The sequence below is a fragment of the Aspergillus tubingensis genome (assembly GCF_013340325.1).
Source record: "Aspergillus tubingensis WU-2223L DNA, scaffold_9, whole genome shotgun sequence".
NCBI lineage: Eukaryota > Fungi > Ascomycota > Eurotiomycetes > Eurotiales > Aspergillaceae > Aspergillus > Aspergillus tubingensis.
Window position 1 is genome coordinate 2,259,976 of NW_023336283.1, and position 23,031 is coordinate 2,283,006.

The following is a 23,031-nucleotide window of genomic DNA, read 5'->3' on the forward strand; positions in this document are numbered from 1 at the left end:
CAGACCCTTACTTCACTTACATCATCATCATTCTTTTTTCATTTTTACCCCCTTGCTGTTGGCTACTATTCTAGTCAACGGTGTATCATGTAGATACCCTTCTTATTTTATTCACTTCTTAATTGGACATGTCTAATAGTATATATGCTTATCTTTTTCTTGATTCCATTATTATCCTTCAGTTCTACACAACTTGTTCTTAGATCCATAGATGCATGCATACATGCATAATACATAATCCCACCAGTTCTAACCTCTTAAAATAGTAAACTCTCCCCTCCACAGATTATCCACCGATAGAAAGATAGATATACAGACAGATAATCAATGAATCCTCCACTCCAAAACATCTCTCCCCGCTAACGCCATCACCTCATAATACCCACCACCACCATTACCAACGACCTTACCAACTCTCAACTCATCCACATCCACAGATACATTATCCAACAAGAACGACCAAGGAGGGATATTATTCCCCTCCTCCAATGGAAGACAAGTAGAAGAATGCTGTTTCTCTTGCCGTTGGTCTGTGTCCATAGCAGAAGAAGCATTGGTCTTAGTGTGGCTGGTATACACGGACCCACACTCCTCAATGCAGTATATGTATATCCCACCTCTACCTACTTCCTTGGGGGAAGGGTCCGGTTCGTAGATAGCTAGGAGCTTATTATCTGGGGAGATGGAGAGGAGCGGGGATTTGGAGGATGCGGTGGGGAGGTTGAGGGGGTTCCAGCGGGGGATCCCTGTCGTCGCTGTAGAGGATTTGGGGGGTGATGATATTGTTTTGGGATCGGTAGCTGGATCTGAGGTGGTGGTGTGGTGATGTTGGCGGGAAGGGAGGAGACGGGTGATGGTTACTTGTTGAGAGGTGGGAGGGGAGGAGGAGATAGCGATGTGGCCGATGCAGTAGGCGGATGTGGGGCCTGATTGGAGGGATGCGGTGAAGTAGTGCGATGATGTTGATGAGTCAAGTATTGTGGTGGTTGGTTTGTAAGAAAATGGGAGAAGGCGCAAGCTTCGAAGGACGACTTTTTCTTCGCCGGCGCCTAGAGTCACGGCCATGGAGGCGGAGTCGATGTGGATGTGGTGGATGTTTTCGCGCCAGTATTGGAGGGGGGTGTGAGTTTGAGTCTGATGGTGGTGTTGGAGGGCGGAGGGATTACCCACGTAGCGCACGCGATTCGGTTGGAAGGTTGTTGTGTCTTGGTGGATTGCGATGCGGAGGAGAGTGGCGTCGTCGGTGAATTCGAGGGATTCGATGACTCCGTCGGTTTCTTCGTAGCCTGTGCTTGGGGATGCTGCGTAGATGACGTCGTGCTGGTCCAGGGTGTATTCTGCTGGGGAGGAAATGCCGTTTTCCTCGTTCCCTGACAGGCTGTAGATTTGGAGGGTCTTGCCTAGGCTGACGGCGAGGAGGTCGCCTTGGGAGGAAATGGCGATGCAGTGTTTGGCGTAGCGTGGATTGAGCGCCATGCAATTTCCTGCGCCGTCTCCGTCCATTAGGGCTCGGTAGACTGAGGTCCAGAGGGGGTAGAGTGTTGAGGCTTGGGTGTATTCCCATGGAGAATGTTTCTTTGGACGGGTGAATATTGTGGCGCGTGCACCTTTTAGAGTGGCCAGTTTTTGACCGTCTTGGGATGTTGCTAGTACTGTGGTAGGGGTGCACTCTTCAGGTAGGGCACGTCTGGAGGCGGTTTTGTCGATGTGGGTCCGGTGGCCTAGTAGGTTCAGACAGGCGATTTGGCAGAAGTATGTGTTCCATTCTTCGTTTGTGAGAGAATCGGCACGTGGGGGGATTGGCACGGGGAGTTCGGTCAGTGCGTTCCGGATGGTAGACGACATTGATGCTGCCTTTCGCCATGAGCAGCATGCTGAGCGGGCAGCGACGTATGTTTCGATATCAACATGATCGAGGATGCAGAGGATGAGCTCGGTGGGGAGGTTCGCAGGCATGACTGAATTGATTGTAGACATTGTGTATAGCTAACTCACATGTCTATCAGGTGATGGATGTCTGAAGACAGGAGACTGTGTAGTATGGCTAGGGAGCTAGTGGGAAGCCAGTTTTATACGGAAGAATGAGCGGCAATAAGTCAAGCTCCTGGCAGACCAGGCCCAGGGCCGGTCATACCGAATGGTGTGGATCGACATCCAGGGCTGTGATGGCAACCAGCCTGCTCTTGTGTAACGTCAACAGATGTCAGTCGACGAGAGAAGCAATTACTGGTGCAAAATGGCGCGTCATGCTGGTGGATGTGCTGGTGGTGTATACCGTATGTGTCAAGAGATGGCATGCGAGAAAGCCAATTATCGACTCGGCAATAGCCCCATAGGTTGAGACGGGCCGAGCGGAGCCAGGAAACCGAGATGGAATGCTGAGCATTCCTTGCTCTCGAACAACCTTAAGGGCCGGCAATGACGGAGAGTAGCCCTGGATGCATCGCATCAGTGGCGTGATGTGATGCCGGTCTTCCATCGGATGATTCTCGGCGGTGGTCCTACCGCAAAAAAGGTACCGGTTGCACCAAATGAATATCCTGATTGATCTGCAGACTTTCTTTTTTCCAACTTCCCTTCAACCCGCGGATAACTGGAGTTGACACCTGTGTCACATTCATCTAATCTTTCCGCTTAATTCTCGTATACCTAGAGAAAGCCCTTTCTGTAAGGGCCGGTGACAAATAATGTACAATATAGTAGTGAAATGCGCCGAGCGGAATGACCTAAAATCCCCAAAGCTTTAAGTGGAGAAAGTGAAATCTTCCACCGCGCAGTACAAGGTACTCGACACGGTGGGCATCAACTGCCTACTCGCACCAGCACTGTAAAAAGGCGTCATCAACATCATTACTTAGGCTCCAGATCAGGCCTTGTGCTCATGACACCGGAAAATTCTCGGTCGGCGTCAGAAGCCTGTCATACCATGCCGGAAATGTGATGTGCGGGAACAGCCTGTTATCATCTGGAAGCCTGACAGCTGGTGTGGAGCCACCCATCCTTGCTAAAAGAAATAAGGCCGGAGGCAAATTCGGACCTAACGCAAGCCAAAATAGACCTTCTGGTGAACCGCCAGCTCACAGCAAAATGTTCTTCTCCCGTTTATACAAATCCTTGAGGAGCTTGAGTTGGTTAACGCTCATGCTCTGCCGGGGCAAGCTGTCGGGCAATTCGACGATAGCCTTCCTCATCAGCGCCAGTCCGATATGCCCGAAGAAACCAACAATTCTTTCGGCCGACGATTTCAGCATAGCCGAAAGGAGGGTAACATGGGTATCTTGAATCTCTGCCGGCGGAATATTCAGGATTTTGTGCATGGTATACCAAAACATGGTGTTGGGGAAAGGGTTCTTGCGCGCGGTTTTGCCAAAATTGCGCAGGGTCAAGGCCGCATAACCCGCGCCTAGAGCTGTCATTCGGTCGGCGTGGGCCTGTTCGCTGATGTACGGCCCGTCCGGCCCTTCGCGCCACCAACCCAGGGCACGGCGGCCACCCTCGGTCTTCTCGCTGCCATGGAATCCCCACAGCGCTGGGCAAACGACACGGTACTTGGCCAATAGAATGTCGACCATGTGGCAGCCCTTGTAGATGAAGGCATCGGCGGAGAATATCTGGGCCGCGACAATCCCGACCGGCTCCGCATGGCCCAGGTTGATGGACGCCTCCGTGATGAGGGAAGAAATCATGCACTTGGAGAAGATGTTCAAGGCGTAGATTAAAAGGGCAGGCACCTTGTTATCGTCGGAATTGGCAATATTCTCGGGCGGGAAAGCGATGAACTGGCGAACATCCACCGACGGTTCAGCAATGGAGGCAGCTTTCTCCAGCGTAGTTCGAATCTCTTGAAGCTATGTGGAAGTCAGCAAGGTTAGCTGGCTGTCTTCTTCTATCCATCAGACGCAAAGCAAAACACTTACCTGGGTTTTGTTCGCTCCCTTGCCTTCACGTAGTTGTCCAACACACTTCTTGATCGTTCGCCGCATATCGCCCATGTTCTGCTTGACAATGGCATTGGTTTTCGCTTCGTTCTTCAAGTATTGCCGGAATTTCTTAAGATGTTGATGTAATTCCACGTAGCGGGCCTGGATCTTGATTTCTTCGTCCGTAAGACGGGCGCCTCCAACCTGCCGCTGTCGCTCCGCCTGTGCCTTCTGTGCGGCTTCCGCTTGGCGTTGGGAGGCCTCCTGCTCTGCCTTCCGTGTCTCCTCCTGACGCTTGCGGTTCTCTTCCTCTAATCGCTCTCGTTCTTTCCGCGCCTCTTCTTCCTGCGCCGCTTTCTTCTTCCTCTCCGCCTCTTCCTCCGCCTTCTTCTTTGCTTCCTCGGCTGCTCTGCGCTCAGCTTCACGCCGTGCAGCCTCCTCCTGCTCTCGCCGTAGTTTCTCTGCCTTCTCTCGTTCTATGCGTTCCGCTTCTTTCCGTGCCTCCTCCTCTCTTCGACGGAGCTCCTCCTCTACCGCTCTCTGGTGTGCGCGCAACGTCTCCTCGGCCTCCACCAGTACGCGATCATGCAGAGCGGCAGCTTTGTCAAGGGCCGCATTGTGCTGGGCCTCAAGTTCGCTATCGATTCGGTCAAGATTCTCATAAAAGGATCGGCGTTCGTAGGCTTTGACCTTCTTCAACTCGGTGTTGTGCATGCGGAGCTGTTCAAGGTCCCGTGCTAAATCCAGGACGAGTTGCCTGGAGGGGCTATCCATCTGGGAGGGGTAGCTCATGTGTCCCATCGTGATTGTTCGGAAAAGAAGATTCGTTGAGAGAATGATGATATCGTCGCAGCTAAAAGAGTGACGTATTCGGGCTGAAATGATGACAGTCCTTGCCGCCGAGGTTGGCCAATTCTTCAGAAGCAAGTTAACACTTCCAACTGACCATAGTTCGCATTGAACAAGTCGGAGTGATGTGACAGATATTTGCCAATGTAAGCCGGCGAGTTGTCTTCACGATTTGTTGGGAGTCGCAGTGGACGTAACTATATCCTATTTCGCATACAATTGAGAGCCAGTAACGTGGGTGTAGCTGGCGATAAGCTAATGTCGCATTCCGTCGCAGGGGAAAAAAGGTAAATCGAATGTGAGTCACGTAGAATGATCGTTGTCTGTGCTGGCTCTGCAGGGTCGCAAAAAGACTAGTTCAGCAATTCCGCGCTTCACACGCAAGGGAAATAGTTGCATGGGAATTCCGGACTCACCAACAGTCGAAGAGAAGGAGGATAAAGGCGGCAATATGAGCCCGCAGACTCCGAGGAGCACTAACTGGATAGAAAAGACCTTAGGGAGTGTGATCAAACAGAAAAGGCAACTGTCCGAGGCGGCAGCGAGGGATTGGACTAAGAGGAGCCTATCTGGAGACGATGGCTGGTATGCGATCTTCAAAACGGAGCGAACGTGTGTTGCGGGAAGAACACGGCCGCCGGGGCTTAGTCATTCGGATAGCTGTAGCTACAGTTGTGGCCTGAGAAACTAGGCGTCCTAGTGCCGAACCCCCCAATGGGCCGGAGAGAAGCAGCGCTTACACAAGTACTACATTTACGGTACAACGGGGCAGCTACTGCACCAAACCGACCAGCTAAACATGGATCGCTCGGTCACCCGTTCCTCGGTCGGAGGGGAAAGCCTGGAGGCCGGTCAGCCCTTTTCTTTTGCATCATCATCGTCATCATCATCATGATCACCCAACACTCATTGCCTCCAGGACAGGCTTGGACAAGAGTATCTGAGACATCGCTTAACTCATTTTCTCATTTTCCCTTCACTGACCGACATGTCAGTTCTCCTTAAACTTGGCCCTCAACACCTCCGTATTAATCTGTCTCTCACACCCCAATAGCATTTCGCCCACCTCGGCCAACCCTTTGATACACGGTCTCGACAAGAGCCCCGCCAAAAGCCGGCCGTGGATCCAATAGCGGGCCACTATTGGACCGGTCGCATCATCAAGGAGGGTATCGATACCATTTGCATACGTATCATACCCTGCACCAACAGAGCCACTCAGTATCTATCTACTACTACTGCTATCTCCTGCACTGTATGGTAGAAACCTATTCTCCTAGGATTTATTGCCACCAGTGCCAGTTTCCTGCATATAGTAGATGTTGTGCACTTGCTTTCCCGATCGACTATGGACTTTTTGGAGCCACGACATACTTAGAATAGCATGCAGGTCGCCATCGAACGCCAATAGGCAGGCCAGGTGGGTATAGCATAGCAGAAAGTTTTCCATACAGCGATCGTACACTAAGATAGTAAGTTGGTAAGTACTCCAGTTACTTACTTAGTCGAGAAGCTCCACGGCGTCTTACCGCCTTCTACCTTTCTCCGGAGTTGATCTTCCAGCCAGCCGTTGACCACGCAGTTCGTCATTGACAATGCCGAAAGATTGAGGGGTGATCTTCATATGGTAAAGACCTCAGGACATATTCAAGTCAGTTACTTCTTCCGTACGTATGGAGACCAAGCGTCGGATTGATAAATGCGAAACAAAGCCTATTGAAAAGGTCTTGCAGTCGGACTGACAGGCTTGGGAGCCAAGCTGCAATGAAATTCCCCCGAGCCAGACCCTGTTGGTCTCCAAGTATGGTAACTTTGGTTTAGTGACAAGTTTAATGCACCATTCCCTCGGATTGCTTTTTGCCTTGAAGCTCCCCTGGGGCGGGAAGTGTGTCATTCATTGACGATGTTGAATGATCAGGTCAGATTTGGGTAATACCATGTACTTGTAGCGATGCAATAGCAAGGGGATACCTTTCCAAGCGGCATTTATCTAGTCGGTCTGGAAATTTTGTGCGGTTTTTTCCCTGATGTTCTTCTGCTTCTCTCCCCACATCTCTAGTTAGTAGTTTACTCCTAAGTAGGTTGCTGCTATATTATTGTTGTACTTGGCTTCGTATTGGCTGAATGTCCATTTTGCTTTGGGCCTATTAATTGTGAGTATTATATTAGGTATTGTTTTTTATTTTACTTTTCTGGGACTGAGTAAGTATTATTACCCTGCTACAAGCTACTGAGTTACTACTGGATGCTTGCTGCACTGCTGCTGCTGCTGCTGCTGCTCACCACTCTCACTGCTGCTGCTGCTACTAATAGTAGACTAACTCAACTTCTGTCTCTTGTCTCTCTCTCTCTCCCTCCACTTCCTCTTCTTCTTTACCTTCACCTCATCCTCTTTCTTCTCTCTTCCTTCCCCTCCCCTCTTCCCTTATCTCTTCTTCTTTCTTCACCATCCCTCTCCTTTGGAATTAATCTTTCTCTCCCCCCCTCCCTCTTTCCTCTCGTCGCTCCTGATCATTCCTTCAGGTCGACGATCACGCCTCCTTGTCTCAATCACTTGGCTTATCTGTCATTCTCTCTCTGTCAGATATCGCTTTGCCTGGTGTGTCCTTTTTGGAACTACCACGTCCAAGAGAATCGTATCAGTAATTCTCTGGTGGGAGAAACTATTATTGTGTTCTCCTTTCCGTTTTTTTTCAGAATTAAGCGCCAACTCAATAAGCCTTTTTATTACAATTCAGGACTGAGTTGCCCCCCCTTTTCTGCTACTGAGGAGACTCCGTTCTCTTCCGTACCATCAAAATCCCACTTTGGCCAAAAAAAAGCCCACCCCATCGTTGGAAAATTTGCAAATAAAGTCGAACCAAAAAAATTATTCTGTCTATACCTGTCGAGAAATTCTACCCAGAAAAAAAATTGCAGAAGGGAATCGAAAAAAAGGTCCCTCCTTTTGACTTGAAGCTTGGGGATTCTCCGCTGGTGGTCGCTTGACGAATGGCAGTTGGGGACGACCGACAGCTCCCATCCGCTTAGTACTCGGTGCTTGCCCCCCCCCCCCCTCCCTCTTCCCTCCTAAACCTCAGCTTCCCCCCCGATTCGTCGAGCTTCATCCTCTCTTTCGGTCTCTGCTGTCTCCCGGAGACTGTCGCCAGTTCCTCCCTCCGGTGTCCATTCATCGCAATTTTGCTTTCTGTTTGAATATATTGCTTTGGCTTCCTTGAATTTGGGGTCCCTCATCCCCATTCCTGTGAGACTACCTTCGGTCACCGCTGTCTTTCGCCATATAAACGGGGATTTTCCCTCTCCCGTGCCAAAGAAGAAGTCCGACAAAGATTATCTTCAGATCCCTTCCTGAGCTGGACGATCGTTTATTCCTCGAAGAAAAGAGGTAAGAGCAATTGAAGATACACACCTTCCCATCCTCAATCTTCGTGGGTCCCCTGATCCTGGTACTCTCCCTATTGCCTCCCCGCCATTTGCCTCGCTTCCTTCCATTTTGTACCTTGGTTGATGTCACTTGTTGTATGGGGTAAATCGCAGCTTCCCTTGCCCACAACATTCCCCTCCCGCTCTTCTTCCCGTAGCCACCCCCACGATGTCTTGAACCCCCCTCTTATCTTCTCCTTTTGTTCTCGACCCCTCGCTGCTTACTTTTGGTCCGTTTCACCCTTACTGACCTATCGTTCTCCTTCAGTATACTGCAAGTTCACCTCTCGTTGTTTCAGACTGCCTCCGATCGGCCTCCCTAAATCGCAACCCACGACGAGTGTGACTTCCGTCATTTCCAACATTCTCTAATCACCCCCGAAGCGGACCTTTTTGATCCCATACACTTGCCCGTATACCTAATACCCCGTCGATCTTACGTCTGAAAAGATGGATCAGCAGGGTCAATCCGGGGTTCCCGGCCCCGCGGGGCGCAAGCTCCATATCGCCCACAGAAGAAGTCCGTCTGAATTGACCCCTCTCATGAGTAAGTGAATGCCAGCCCCATTCTCGTGTAACAGATTTTTTGTGAATGAAGTACTGACGATGGTGGATACAGTGGAGCAACTCGCTATTCAGCAACAGATTGAGCTTCTTCAACAGCAACAGCAGCAAATTGCAGCTACACATCAACAGTACGTCAATATGGGTCTGTTACAACCGCAACAGCTAGGCCAGGTTTCGGCATTCTCGCCTTCTCTTCAGGGTGGCGCTTCCATGGGAGGCGTCTCCCCTCAGTTGAATGCATTCCAATTCCCACAACTCGCTCAACAGCAGCTTGGCGTGCCGATGAACACCTCAACCCAACACTCGCACCGGCGCAATCAGTCTGCCCTGCCCGGTCTCGGCATGGGTCCCCCTCCCGCCCCGTCCTCGGGAGCTTCGGGCTATACCGACTACAGCCAGCAGCAACAGGGTCACCAACCCAAGAATGAGAACGGAGGCCATGGGCGCGGACGAGGTGGTCCTCCCGGTGGTGGCCACCAGCGCCGCCACTCGCTTGCGCTTCCTGAAGCCAAAAAGGCCGCTGAACTGGCCCAGCAGAAGCGGACGGCCTCCGGCTTCCAGTTCCCCGCACCCAGCACCCCTGGCGACTCTGATACCACTCCGGGCGCTGACGATAAATCCACCCCCACCTCGCAGACCCCACAAGGCTTGGGCCTTCACCGAGCCGGTAACATTCGGGCGGGTGGTCATGGTCGCAGTCAATCCATGGCTGTTGGTGGAAACCGTGGCTCTTTGTCTGGTCGCGGTGCTGGCGGCTTCCAATTCCCTCAAGCTAGCGACGGCGAGAATCAACGTCGTGGCAGCCAGCCCGGTCACGCACGGTCTTCGTCCAGAAACTTTGATGGTAACTGGCGGCAGCCCAACAATCAAGCTCAGGGCCAGGACCAGCCCAAGAGCTTCGGCCAACAGAGCGGGGGTTTCCAGCCTGGCCACCGTGCCCGTGCTTCAATGAACCAGTCCATTGGCTCCATTGGATCTTTCCAGTACCCGCAACAGCCCCAGCTCATTCAGTTGCCCCAAGGTCAGGTGGTCATGGCCCCACCACAGATGTTCGGCGGTGGTCAGCAACTTAACCCTCTGCAGCTTGCGCAGCTTCAGGCCCTGCAGCAGAATGGACAGCTGAACGGCCAAGGTCTTGGTCTTCAGGCTAGTCAACATGCCCCGCCACAGCTGTCTGCCCAGCAGCAGCAACAACAACAGCAGCAGCAGCGCAAGACCCTTTTCACTCCTTACTTGCCCCAGGCAAACCTGCCTGCGCTGCTGAGCAATGGCCAATTGGTCGCCGGTATCCTTCGCGTGAACAAGAAGAACCGTTCCGATGCATACGTAACCACTCCAGACCTGGACGCAGATATCTTCATCTGTGGTAGCAAAGACCGTAACCGTGCCCTTGAGGGTGACTTTGTTGCCGTTGAACTGCTGGATGTGGACGAAGTTTGGTCGCAGAAGAAAGAAAAGGAGGAGAAGAAGAAGCGCAAAGATATCACCGAGGCTCGTGCCGGCAGCAGTGCTGGGGGTGACAAGCTGTCTCGGTCTGACTCTGGCGCCAACGGGGACCGTCAGGAGGTTGGACCGGATGGTAGCATCCGTCGCCGTGGCAGTCTCCGCCAGCGGCCCACCCAGAAGAAGAACGACGATGTCGAAGTCGAAGGTCAGAGCCTTCTCTTGGTTGAAGAAGACGAAATCAGTGACGAGCAGAAGCCACTGTATGCGGGCCACATCGTGGCTGTTATCGAGCGCATTGCGGGGCAGATGTTCTCGGGAACACTTGGTCTCCTCCGTCCCAGTAGCCAGGCGACGAAGGAGAAGCAGGAGGCCGAGCGGCTGGCCAGAGATGGTGGCCACGGCCGTCAGCAACAGGAACGCCAGCAGGACAAGCCTAAGATTGTGTGGTTCAAGCCTACTGACAAGCGTGTTCCCTTGATTGCTATCCCAACAGAGCAGGCTCCTCGGGATTTCGTTGAGAAGCACCAAGAGTACGCCAACCGCATCTTCGTTGCATGCATTAAGCGGTGGCCGATCACTTCCCTGCATCCCTTTGGTACTCTAGTCGAGCAGCTTGGAGAGATGGGCGATCTGAAGGTGGAGACTGAAGCTCTTCTTCGGGACAACAACTTCGGTTCTGATGAGTTCTCTGATGCCGTGCTCAAGAGTATTGGATGGGATGACTGGTCTGTTTCCAATGAGAACGACGCTGTCCTCGCCACTCGTCGCGATTTCCGTCAGGAAACTACTTTCACCGTCAACCCTAGCGGTACCAAGGAACTTGACAATGCCTTCCATATCAAGCCTCTCGCCGATGGAAAGGTGGAAGTTGGTGTTCACGTCACAGACATTGCTCACTTTGTCAAAGCCAACTCCCTGGTTGACCGCGAGGCCAAGAAGCGGGGAACTGCTGTCTATCTCATGAACCGCCTCGTGAACATGCTACCCACTCGTGTCTCCAATGAGCTTTGCGCTTTGCTGCCCGGCGAAGACCGCTTCACGGTTAGCGTTGTGTTCAAAGCTAACCCCGAGACCGGTGCTATCGATGATGATGTCTGGATCGGTAAGGCGATCATCAAGAGCTCTGGTCGACTCAGCTATGATGAGGTCGATGCCGCGATCCAGGGCACGTCTGCTCTCGCTGTCCCTGGCATCACTGCCGACACTCTCAGAGCGTTGTACGCTGTCACGTCAAAGTTCAGGGAGGCAAGGCTCGGTAACCGGGTCTCTCGTATTCCTCCTCTTCGTCTGCTGTATCAGCTGGATGACGAAAATGTGCCCGTTGAGCACAACATCTTCCACTCTTCCCCTGTCCGGGAACTTGTGGAAGAGCTTAGCTACAAGGCCAACTTCCTTGTGGCACGCAAGTTGGTCACTGCTTTGCCCGACAAGGCCTTCCTGCGTCGCCAGATGTCGCCAAATGCTCGCCGTCTCCACCTCTTTGTTGAGCGGATGAACAGGCTCGGCTATGGTCTGGATTCGACCAGCAGTGGAACTTTACAGAGCAGTCTCTGCCAAGTCCAGGATGATGACTTGCGTAAGGTGAGTTTCGTGGTCATACTAGAAAGAGCTATTGTCCGGTCTACTAACAATGATTGCAGGGTATGGAGACTATTCTGCACAAGGCTATGCAACGTGCGAAGTACTATGTGGCCAGCAGTGTGCAGGATGATCAGCGTCAACATTACACTCTGAACCTGCCCGTGTACACACATTTCACCAATCCTTTCCGCCGCTACGCAGATATCGTCGTTCATCGCCAGCTGGAAGCCGTCCTGTCTGATGGTGCGATTGAATTCTCTGATGACTTGGAGTCATTGACCAAGACCGCCGACCTCTGCAACAACAAGAAGGATTCCGCTCACAATGCTCAAGAACAGAGCGTTCACATCGAAGCATGCAGAAGCATGGACAAGGAGCGACAGGAAGTTGGTGGTGACCTCATCAGCGAGGGTATTGTGATCTGTGTATACGAGTCCGCCTTCGACGTCCTGATCCCAGAGTATGGCTTCGAAAAGCGGGTCCACTGTGATCAACTGCCCTTGAAGAAGGCTGAGTATCGCAAGGACACGCGTGTGCTGGAGCTCTACTGGGAGAAGGGCGTGCCGTCCTCGGCTTATGTCCCTGAGGATGAGCGGCCCAAGCCTGCGAACTCCCGTGCGGCTCAAGCTGCAGCTGCAGCACGTGAAGCAGAAGCTGCCAGAGAACGTGCCCGGGAGCGCGAAGAAGCTATGCGGAGACAGACGGATACCGGCACCATGTCCCACGACGATGTCAATGCTCTGTTTGACGACGATGACGACGATGTTTCTGAAGTCACCGAGATGGCTGCGGGCGTGTCATTGAAATCGTCCGCTGACCGTTCAACTCAGAGCATGCCGCCTTCGCCCACCCGCAATGGTCATCTCCAGCAGGCGCCTCACCGCACGCGTTCTGACCCGAAGATCGCAACCCTCGGTGGCGATGCTCCTGAAGCTAAGCTGACAAACAAGGAAAAATACCTGCGGCTGTTCAAGCTCAGGGAAGAAGATGGAGAATACATCCAGGATGTCACCGAGATGACCCGTGTCCCTATCATCCTAAAGACTGACTTGAGCAAGAGTCCCCCGTAAGTGCTGTCTTCGTTTTTGTTGCGATTCATGATGGTTCGTGCTGAAAGCTAACGTGTGCCTGCAGATGCCTCACTATTCGTTCTGTCAACCCCTACGCATTGTAGATGGGCCAGATATTCACTTCTCCGGATGTGTTCTATACGTTTGCGAAACAGATTTTGGTCTTTGCTTGGTGGACCATCAGGGTGGTTGTGTGATGGTGTGACCCCGCGGCTCGATTCTATCAACGTCGCCTGAACTGGTTTACCCTTGCATAGCCGCCAACCTCTCATTCCTCTGCAGTATTATGCTTTAATCGACTTAGCGTGTTGTCTTTTTTATCTTATAATTGCTGGAGGCCTTACAAGCCAAACGGTGGATCTCTTGTTCCGAGTTGATTTCAATAAGTCCCGCGATATGGCCTCATGGAGGAAGAGCTCCAGATAACCAATTGTGGAGTATACCGGTCTTCTAGGAAGGCTTTCGGATTTAGGCACGAGCCATTTGGGGGCGGAGAAGACGAGGAGACCCGGGAGTGGAATGAGACGAGGTGTGGCTTTATCGATTGCACTGAGGGGAAGTCGGATGCGAGGGCTGCCTCGGAAAATTTGTCTATTCATCCTAGATATTTGCATAGCTCATTATTACTAAGTTGTTTGATGGTTTTTGGCACAGGCCAGTAGGTGTTACAATGTAGTCCAACTAAACATGTGATCACCATACACATTGCCCTTAGCATCATAGTTGATCCACATAGCTAGTGTCGCTCCTATTGATAGGATGCCTAACGCGGAGCGTGCCACTAAGTCCTATCGGCCTCTAATAGGGAACAATAGTATACGAAGTAGCAACAGCGTGCCATGGAGATCCATGAGCTGACGGAGTCCGTATATACATGATTAGAGATCAGAATGACCTTCGAAACATCCTAGGACTATTATTGAGCAAGCACACTACTACTATGTACTACCCAAAACATAACTCATGAAGGTTGAAGGTTGATAACGAGAATCTCTGTTCTATTTTTATTAATTTTCATGTTTTCTCATGAGCTATCCAGTCATGCCTAGTATCTTAGCAGGTGAAGAATTGAGTGAAAGAGAGAAAGTAGCAACGTTTTTGTATTGTACTGATCCACCCAATGCATGATCGTTGGTCTTTGTGTATGGAGTATGGACACGCTATGTAGAGTTATGCCTATGCCAATGGCTATGAAAGCAGGAAAGAAGCAAGTGTACGGTACACGCCGTGGGGATATGCAAAACGAGGACGAGCTATGCCTGGTAATGTAGCAATCAATACGATATAGAAGGAGGTATCCATTTCCTTTGTCGGGGTTATTTTTCGTTCCACGTGACGACGCTGAATGTTGTCTTGGATGAATTTCATTCACAATGTAATGCATGTAGTATTTGTGTTCATGAGTGGTTGCGGCTATGTTCGATTGGGTATTAAAGGGTGGTAGCGGTATGGTATGTAGTAAGGTAGCGGAAGGGGAATAGAAAGAGGGTATTGAGAAGATACAGGCTTGGGTATAAGTAGCAGTGGTCATTAGTATGCCTAGAGTCTGCGAATGCCGATGCGCGGTTTGGCTTTTTTGCCGTTCGAGGATGAGACTTTTCGTGACCCCGTGATTGGTTTTGATAGGCGCGAGCCGGAGGAGACGGACCTCGATGCCGAGGGGGCAAGAATCGTGAGGGGATAGTTGGGATTAGACATCCGGATTGCGGGGTCGGTATCTTTTAGACCGGCTAAGGCTCGGGGGTTTTCCTTGCCGTCGCCGCTGGCTCGTCGGATGAAGCCTAGCTCGGCAGGGTCGGGATCGTCTTCGAAAATCTGGACATCCTCGCGTATCCGACCTGATGAGTTGATGCCTTTGTCGAGTACGGACAGCTTCGGGGACTTTCTCTGTGGAGAGTGGCCGCGCTCCGGGAGCTCGCTGGGATGATTTGCTGCGATGTTCTTCTCGGATGCGGACATGCCGCCTGTTGTTGTGTCTTCTGTGTCCATGGAGAAGGGGTCGTCTACGTCCATTGGCACGGTTAGGACGGAAAGGGGACGTTTCCCGAAAGCGTTTTTGCGGATGCTAGGTGGTGCGAGTCGGACTGGGGAAGGAGATAGGGAAGGGTCGTTCTCTTTGCTGGCGTTGGTAGATGTTTCTGATTCACTGTCGGAGACGGTCGTATCAAGGGTGAGGGTGTCGTGAGGTTCTTCTGGTTCTTGTGCTTCTCGTTCAATTGGTGTGCTAGGTTGATGAGATAGTGCCCGTGAGCTCGAGCTCTCTGCGGCACTTCTCCGAGTTGTTCGCTTCTTCATAGTGACTGAGGCGATTCTGGCACCCTTTCGTGGTCGTAGCGAGCGGGACAATTCTTGCTCTTCTGGGATGACTGTGTCGGCGTCTTCACCTCTCGTTTTCGCCTCGGATACCGCTGAAGCCAAGTCTGATGGAACTGGGGCGTGGATGGAGGTCATGAGTTTCGCTTGGCGGGCGAACGCATCGTAGTTCTCTTGGAGAAGTGCGCCGGCTGCGGAGTTCAGTGCGGAGTCCGGGTTGGGATATATGAGGAGGCAGGAGATTGTCTAAGAACCATGTCAGATGAGGATCAGGAATTGTCGACAGTATATGGTAAGGATACATACGATTAGAACGTCCTTCAAAGTCAAGTTGGGCTTCCAGTCCCGCTTCAGTGTATCCACGCAGACTGCACCCGTCGATTCCTCCACATTCGGATGCCATATCCTTGTCCTGAATGTGGCCTTTGGTGGACTCTTAGGATAGTCCTCCGGCATCTTCAGATGCAATCGCCATAGGCCCTGCGAGTATGGTGTACCCTGTGGCCCGGCCAGGAGGGTGGTGAGCTGTGTCAAGTCGTCCCCGGCAGAGGCATCGTCGGAGGGAAAGAGATAGTTGGGAGGGAGCTCTTCGTGCAATGCTGCATGGTCCGCTGCGAGACGTCGTAGAGATGATACCTGAAGGGAGAACACGAGGTTGTCAGACGATCGTCGCTCAACCGAGGAAAGGTTGATTGGCATTGGACAGCAAGGTAACTTACCATACTGGCTAATTGACGTCGACCTCAAATTTGAGGCCGAAGGTGTTGCGTTGCTAGCAGAGGCTAGGTTCGTGTGGGATCAATGGTTGTGCCGTGGTCTGTTCGTCTGCCCCTGTCGATCTAGGCGAGTGACACAGACGAGAATCCCTTTGTGGACCGTGAGAGTCGGGCAAGGCGAGAGTTGATTCGCAGCAAGGTGGATGATGATGGCTCGGTCCCGATCCGTTGCCCCCGACGGCCGCTTGTTGTTCTTTGTTTTGATGAGGTGAAGCGCTGTTCACTAGTCCATATCGGGTAAGGAAACAGCACGCGTGTATCAGTCACGTGTATTCGCGTCTGAACTGCGCGTTTTAGGAAATGTAATGAGCTGCTTACGGCATGACACCCCATACTTATTACTTAACTATAACTAACTACTTACTACCTAGAGCATCGAGAAAGAGCAGAACATTCAAGCAGCGTGTTTAGCAGACGGGAACTACCACTGTAGCCTATCTGTTGGATGAAGGCAACTGGCGGATCTGGCCCAACAAGGTGATAGACAAAAGGAAGAGCGCAGGATCGGTTTGATCCCAAAGCTAAGGGCAAAAAGCTAGCTACTCTTGTTGGGGCCGTGCCAAACGTACGATCTAGTCCTGTTCACCGTTGATTATCTTCTCTCTAAGCGAACCAAGACTATCATGGCTAGGTAGCTAAGCAACTAATTGAAACAAAGAAAAAAGGAAGGGCGCAAAGTCATGATCGAACCCGGCCCCACTGGGCAAAAAACCTAGCCTCTCTTTACTGAGTGCCGTGGCCTTGCCAACTGGACCATCTAGCCTACTGGCACCAGCTTTAGCACAGGTAGGAAGGTAAGTTAATATATCGCTACTTTGTATCCATCCTCAAGATGGAGGCCAAACTATGCGACCTCCAATTATCTCCTTGTATACAGCAACGTCTTTTCAGAGCACTTTCAGTACCACAGCAACCTTCAGACCATTCAGCGTAGCCAAACGCTCCACCAGATCCTCTGCTACCTACATGGCCTTCCTACCCCTCCATCATCTCCTATGACGAGGAGCTCCAGGATCTAGATAGCCACAAGTTCTAATCCGATATCCTCAGCAACCGCTTACTATGGCTTCCTCTACGTACCTCTACTTCCCTTTCTCTCATTTTAAAATACAGGCAGGGTTCATTTGTAGTATTCACCCGTCCCTGTATGATTTGTGGCTAGTATAAGGGGTGGAAAACTCACAAGGTAGTGATAATATAGTTCCTTAAGTTCAATAGCCGTGTATAACTAGTAGCTTAGAACCAACGAGTGGTGATAGCAGCACTAGATTACTTACTCAGTTGCTAATGCAAGCGTCCTACTGTACAGAGTAGACTACTACTATTTTGATGGCATGATGGCATGATGGTATGAGTAATAAGGCACCAAGAAAGTGGTGGCGTGCGGTAGTCTGAGTGGCGTATATCTATTACTTGCGATATTAGTAGGCTTTTAGACGTCCGAGAGTTCACCTTGTGAAGTAATGTTGGTCTGTTATAGAAGAATAGAGGTCGCTGGAGTCAAGCATCAGTCAGGACAAGAAGTGACTATAGAATAAATGCTTGACGAGTGCATAATAGTACGTCAAAGCACGTGAGATTTAAACTACAAGTTGGAAACGCGGCCGTTTAAGAGCCTCTATAACGGTTGGTTTCGAAATTACACATTTTGATTAGTCTCTTTCAGGGTGGCGCAAGACTTGTCAATGTATTAGATCTGGGGTTGTGGATAGGCTCAAGCCCATGCCATGAACGGTAGGTCCCACAACTGACTTGGGATGGAATCTACGTTTAAGTCTCTAGTTAATTGCTTTTTACCCCTTCAAATTAAGCTCTCACTACTTCAGACTTACAAGTGGTTGGATCTAAAATGAAAGGGGCGGTTCTCGGCATTCCAGAAAATCCCTGTGTAATGTGTGTATTTACCATGTCCTCATTAAACGATTAAAAATTACTAGAGAATTGAAATCTTATGTGCGCCGCAGTTATGAATCTCTGGTGAACACGCGGTGAACCTTTGAAAGGAAGATCCAAAGAAATAAAAGCCTTCCCAGCAATGTTACATATGTCAGAAGAAAGAAAACCGCAGAACATCCGTCCCCTTTGATTTCATAGCGCCTGTCCCTTGCGGCTTAGAATGGATGGAAGGTTCGATCGCCATGGGTATCTGCTGTTCCCCACCAGAGTGGAGTGTGTGACGATCGAGACTCGACTCCCTCTAAGGGCAAGGAAGACCACTTGCGCTCTTCATCTACAGAAAAGCGGCAAGGGCAGCACCAGCCACGACGGAAAGACCGACGGGGCCAGCGGTGGCGAGAGGAACACCAGCGCCGGAAGAGGTGCTGGAGCTGGAGCTGGAGCCGCTCTTGGAGGAAGAGTCGCTGGTGGAGGTGGAAGAGTCGGAGCTGGAGGTCTTGGTGGAGGTCTTGGTGGAAGTAGAAGCAGAGGCGCTGGCCGACTTCGCGAAGGAAGAAGGAACACCGCTAGATCCAATAAGAGCGCTGGAAGCACCAGCGGGCAGAGAGCCCTGAGTGGGGATGACAGGGGAAGAGGTGACAGCAGCGGAGGGCTGACCCTGGGGCTGGGGTTGTATGTTAGCATTCACTCAGGCATAAGACTAGTATAGGACTAGAGGGCTTCTTACCACAGCGACGGAGGACTGAGCAGCGGCGAGAGCCGAGAAAGCGACGAGGAGGATGGAAGAACGCATCTTGCTAGCGAGTGATATCGAGATCTGAGTGCTCGGGTGGTAGATTGAAGTGGATCGTGCGAAGGCGATCGATAGACTAGCGAGTGTCTTTGAAGTGAAGAGGTGAAGCGAAAGTTGTTGAGGTTCGTGGAACGACCGTGGGGATACTTTATATCACTTGAGGAAGAAGGGAAAGGGACGCAGTGCTTGACAGGCGCAGGGGCATCCTTTAAATAGAGTAAAGCAGGGGGAGTGGAAAGAGGAAATTCGAGCCCCAAATAATAATAATAATAAAATTAGGAATTAAAAAAAGAAAATCAAAAGTAAGACCAAAAGCAATTGCAGCACACAACAGGTGCCATTCATCCCTCAGCAATCTCCATCAGCCCTGTCTGCACACCTTTCACAACCTCCTCGTCTACACTCTACACTCCTAGTGGCAATGGAGGGAAAAGGGACCCACCGGGCGAAGGGCAGCATCAGCAGCTCGGTCCGCGTCTCGCATTTTCTGGATGAGTCTGAGTCGCTGCCCGTGGCTGAGAGGGCGGGACGAGCCAGCATCGAGCGTGCAGGACGATGCTGGAAAGACCAATGCCAAGGCGTACTGGAGAGTAAACAATCATCAGATGGCGCAACTCAAGTGCCCCAAGACGGGCCACTAGTCCAGTTAGTCAGCATTCTGAATGGTCTCCTCCGCAAGAGGGTTGCGTATACCTCTGCTCTGTTTTGCTATTTTTGGGGAGGCCATCGGAACACAGCGTCAGCTGCCGCGATCCACTCCTGCTGCGGGCGCCCCGCCCAATGATGGTCGTGTCCTATAGATCTACACGCCTGGAGCCACCGCGGTTGGTACGAATAATGTGAATGCAACCTGGGTTCAAATCTCGCCCTTGACCGAAGTGGGAATGGAAGCAATTAATGATGGGGGTGGGAGAAAAGCAAAGAAAAATTGGGAAGCCCCAGTCTCTCAATCTGTTTGTTGTTGTTGTCTCTCTTGTTACATCTGTTCTGAGTTTAATGGGTCACTGATCAAATTTCTATTAAGGGATATCTCCTGGGCATGATACTCATTCTAACCTTGTTTTGAAGGTTTCAAGCCTAGACTCAAGGGAGCAAGTGGTACAAAATATCTACTCAACTAGAACATTAATCAGAAATACAGAGGAAAATAGACGTTGGTCACAGCACCACTGAAGGGGCAGGCCTTCACCCTTCCCACTAAATCTTTAGATTACCGGAGTCACCCATCCTTAGGGCCGCTCTGGTATGCGCACCACCGGCCCGCATGGACCAGCCAATTTGGCAAATTGCAGGGAAAAAAAAGGCAAAAGAGACTATTCAAGTCCTAACGTACGAAGCATGCCTGCCACCGCATGAATGCCTTGTCCTATCCTGTCTTGTCTTTCCCAGCCACGCATTCAAAGCTTGTCATACGAGGCAGTACATCCGACCAGTCTAGCCTTTCATAGCCGTCAGGCACGCCACTCCGAAGAAGAACAACAACTGACGGGTTCGACCGACAGACAAGCTGGTGATATGGAAGATACTGTAGCAACGGCAATGCTTAACCGATAGCAAGCCTCGTTTACTGCCACATCCTGCTTGTCCACGTAACAAACCACCCAAAGACGCATCATCCATCCAACCCAACCCTCACAATCGATACCTGACGTAAGATCATGACGAGCCCTTCGGCACCACCGCACAATAGAACGTGATTCGACCCCTGCATGGCTCATAAGAACTTCTAAGCACCTTTCATTCTCGGTCTCCTTCCGGAGTAGAGCCGATCCGGAAAAATAATTAACATCAACCATAAATAAGAGAGGGACAATACTAGTTAGTAAATAGTATAGTTGACCTGCAAGATGCCAAGAGCACAGTTGCTGTCTGGTCTTGTTCCTACATGAGCAAAGCGTACGTATGCAACCGATGCGAGGTGTGCATGGACTTGGGAAGTGTCGATCAATCCTTTTCTTTATTAATTTATTTTCTTTCTTTTACTTTTCTTCTTTCATATTAACTTTTCCCCGGCCCTCCTCCATTTAAGACATGGCACTAGGCCAGACCAGTCTACCGTAAGGTACAGCGGTATCAGGGGTCTCAAATCTCCGGCCTCCAAGAGGGTCGGATACGGACATTTTACTTAATTACCACCCGCGTGATGCAAGGGAAATACAGTAGGGCTTCGCACACGTACTCCATACCTATCAACTGGGCAATAATAAACACACTGAATTCATACTCGATTCAACTCTCTACCTCCCTCCCTCGTCCAGGGATGAACATGACGCATGGCAGGGCACAAGGGTTAAAAGATGGGAAACATCCCCGTAGTATCGAGGCGAGGCTAAGAATTCTCTCTAACCCTGCCAATGCTCAACCGCCCCTCTCTCCATCCCGCCCTTGTCTCAATCTCAACCCTCGGACGCCATCTCTCCATTTTCCCCCGTTAATTCGGTCGAGATTGAGACCCTCCACTCCAATTGGTGGGGGCGCCACCCAAATTGAGCATTGAATAAATACTGCTACTAATTTATAATGAGAAATCAATCAATAAGTAGTAGATGGCGCCAGCCTTTGAACTGAGATGTCCTTTCGGTGAAAACTCACATACACGTTACATAACAGGGTCCATGGTCCGGAGTTTTATTTTCTTTGTGGTCGCTAAAATTGCCTGTCTTTACCCCCGTGAAGGCAGGGGAAAAGAAGAAACAAAAGAAAAAAGACCTATCGTTCTCGGGGTTACGGGGTAAGGCTGGAAGTGGTGGTTGGGTTACGTTGCTTTTCCTCATTATTGACTATTATTGCCCACCAATTCCCCCGTCTTTAGACTAACTAGACCTAGACTGAGCACAGTAAAATGCTACGGAAGTACTTAGAAAAGGACTTGTCATCCTTATGCTTGCACCTATAGATACCTACTACTAATAGATCTTCGTATTCATACCCACTTGGAGCATCCATCATCTCCATGCCCGTTGTTATTTCCATGTCCATTGAATAATGCCTCACTAATCACTATCGGATATTGATCGCTTTTGCTCTCAGATCCATCCTACCCAAACAATCTGAACCACTTCAGAGGACTACTTACGTCTACCCTCCATGTCACCGTGATATGTCTTACATGCAAACCAGTCAGAAGGCCTAACCTGTTTGCCGTTGTGTTGTCCGTGTCTTGCTTTAGACATGCGCTTGTTTCTCTTCCATCCCAACTAATCAACCCATCAACTTACCCCACCATCTCCTTCCTCGTTTACGAACTGCTAATTCAAGTAAATTCCCCCTATTGGACATGTTCTTGACCTCCCGTCTTGGACGACTCGGTTAGCTGGTATAAGCCAAGACGGGTTGAGGGTTTGCGACACAGCACCTTAAATAGAACCGAATGGAAAGTCCAAAATTGAGAACTGGGGTGTGTCAGGCAAGAGGGGTCCGAATTGCCTCAACCACTTTCCAGAATTATCATGATGAGCATACCGCTGCGATGGATGATTAACCACACTATAAAATGCATATTCGCTCACTAACAATTCAATGATCTACTGAATCTTGCGTGGCCTGTCTCTTGTCACCTGCAAGACTAACCTGGATGGATGACTGAACTAAGAAAGTGAAGGCCAAAGACACCTGCCACGAGCTTGAAGACAACTTCCTGCTTTTACTCAATACCTGCTGTGTCCAATTATCCCAGACTGCACAACTAACTACTTACCCTACCAGCAAGCAACATTAACATAGCATCATCTGTCAACTATGTCTACACCGATTACCCTCCCCCATTGTCCTGCCGCGTCATCCCGCGCAAACTCCTATTGAAATAGGAAGGGGGGAACCTAAAGTCTACAATATCCAGCTCCGGACATGATTCCCGAACCCATCTTTGAAAACGCTCAAGAGATGACAATGTTGATGACAATATCGATGGATGGACGCGTCCTCATGTACACGACTACTACTTCACACGCACACTTTTACTTACATGCCACTATCCCGTGCCGTGCAGCGCAGCGCAAGCTCATCCAAGAATGAATGCATTCAACATTGGCACTCCATCCATCACACCCACTTACTTACTTCTCTTGGGCTCCGGGGCTAGACCGAGCCGTTCGCCGGACGGACAACATTCCAATCAACATGACGGATAATGGTCCGCGGAAGCCCGGGGCGCGAAGAACGTTGTTAATCTTACGGAAGAATTCTCCATGGCAGGGTTGGATATGTTGGATGTCAGTGATGGATGCGATGGTGGTATACGCGTTGCAGGTGGGTATTGGGCGTTATGTGGGCGGTTCTGGACTATCCCACTTTCTTGCCCATGGCGTAGAGCATATCTGCACGTAGGCAGGACTGTAGAGGTTGAGGCATTTGTAGTCACAGTCAAGTCTGGTGTGTGAGTGGTATTGTGTAGACGT

The 23,031-nt window shown here is 50.7% G+C and overlaps 6 protein-coding genes across 6 annotated transcripts; 1 reads left to right on the forward strand and 5 right to left on the reverse strand.

The window, feature by feature from the left end:
• Window positions 1-324: 324 nt before the first annotated feature.
• Window positions 325-1,977, reverse strand: AtWU_08824 (F-box protein; the record flags this gene model as incomplete). The annotated part of the gene is made up of 1 exon (XM_035503932.1): window positions 325-1,977. The coding sequence occupies one exon, from the start codon at window positions 1,975-1,977 to the stop codon at window positions 325-327; it is 1,653 nt and encodes a 550-aa protein (XP_035359825.1).
• Window positions 1,978-3,077: 1,100 nt separating this feature from the next.
• AtWU_08825 (putative RNA export mediator Gle1) lies at window positions 3,078-4,721 on the reverse strand (the record flags this gene model as incomplete). The annotated part of the gene is made up of 2 exons (XM_035503933.1): window positions 3,078-3,848; window positions 3,918-4,721. 2 exons carry the CDS (start codon window positions 4,719-4,721, stop codon window positions 3,078-3,080), a joined length of 1,575 nt encoding a protein of 524 aa, XP_035359826.1.
• A 3,921-nt stretch (window positions 4,722-8,642) lies between these two features.
• ssdA (mRNA-binding translational repressor SSD1) lies at window positions 8,643-12,960 on the forward strand (the record flags this gene model as incomplete). The annotated part of the gene is made up of 4 exons (XM_035503934.1): window positions 8,643-8,739; window positions 8,812-11,786; window positions 11,846-12,852; window positions 12,921-12,960. 4 exons carry the CDS (start codon window positions 8,643-8,645, stop codon window positions 12,958-12,960), a joined length of 4,119 nt encoding a protein of 1,372 aa, XP_035359827.1.
• A 1,435-nt stretch (window positions 12,961-14,395) lies between these two features.
• Window positions 14,396-15,891, reverse strand: AtWU_08827 (putative ubiquitin conjugating enzyme E2; the record flags this gene model as incomplete). Its single annotated transcript, XM_035503935.1, has 3 exons — window positions 14,396-15,415; window positions 15,476-15,805; window positions 15,889-15,891. 3 exons carry the CDS (start codon window positions 15,889-15,891, stop codon window positions 14,396-14,398), a joined length of 1,353 nt encoding a protein of 450 aa, XP_035359828.1.
• Window positions 15,892-18,175: 2,284 nt separating this feature from the next.
• Window positions 18,176-18,634, reverse strand: AtWU_08828 (putative GPI anchored protein; the record flags this gene model as incomplete). Its single annotated transcript, XM_035503936.1, has 2 exons — window positions 18,176-18,505; window positions 18,569-18,634. The coding sequence occupies 2 exons, from the start codon at window positions 18,632-18,634 to the stop codon at window positions 18,176-18,178; spliced, it is 396 nt and encodes a 131-aa protein (XP_035359829.1).
• Window positions 18,635-19,092: 458 nt separating this feature from the next.
• Window positions 19,093-19,361, reverse strand: AtWU_08829 (uncharacterized protein; the record flags this gene model as incomplete). Its single annotated transcript, XM_035503937.1, has 2 exons — window positions 19,093-19,271; window positions 19,328-19,361. 2 exons carry the CDS (start codon window positions 19,359-19,361, stop codon window positions 19,093-19,095), a joined length of 213 nt encoding a protein of 70 aa, XP_035359830.1.
• Window positions 19,362-23,031: the final 3,670 nt, after the last annotated feature.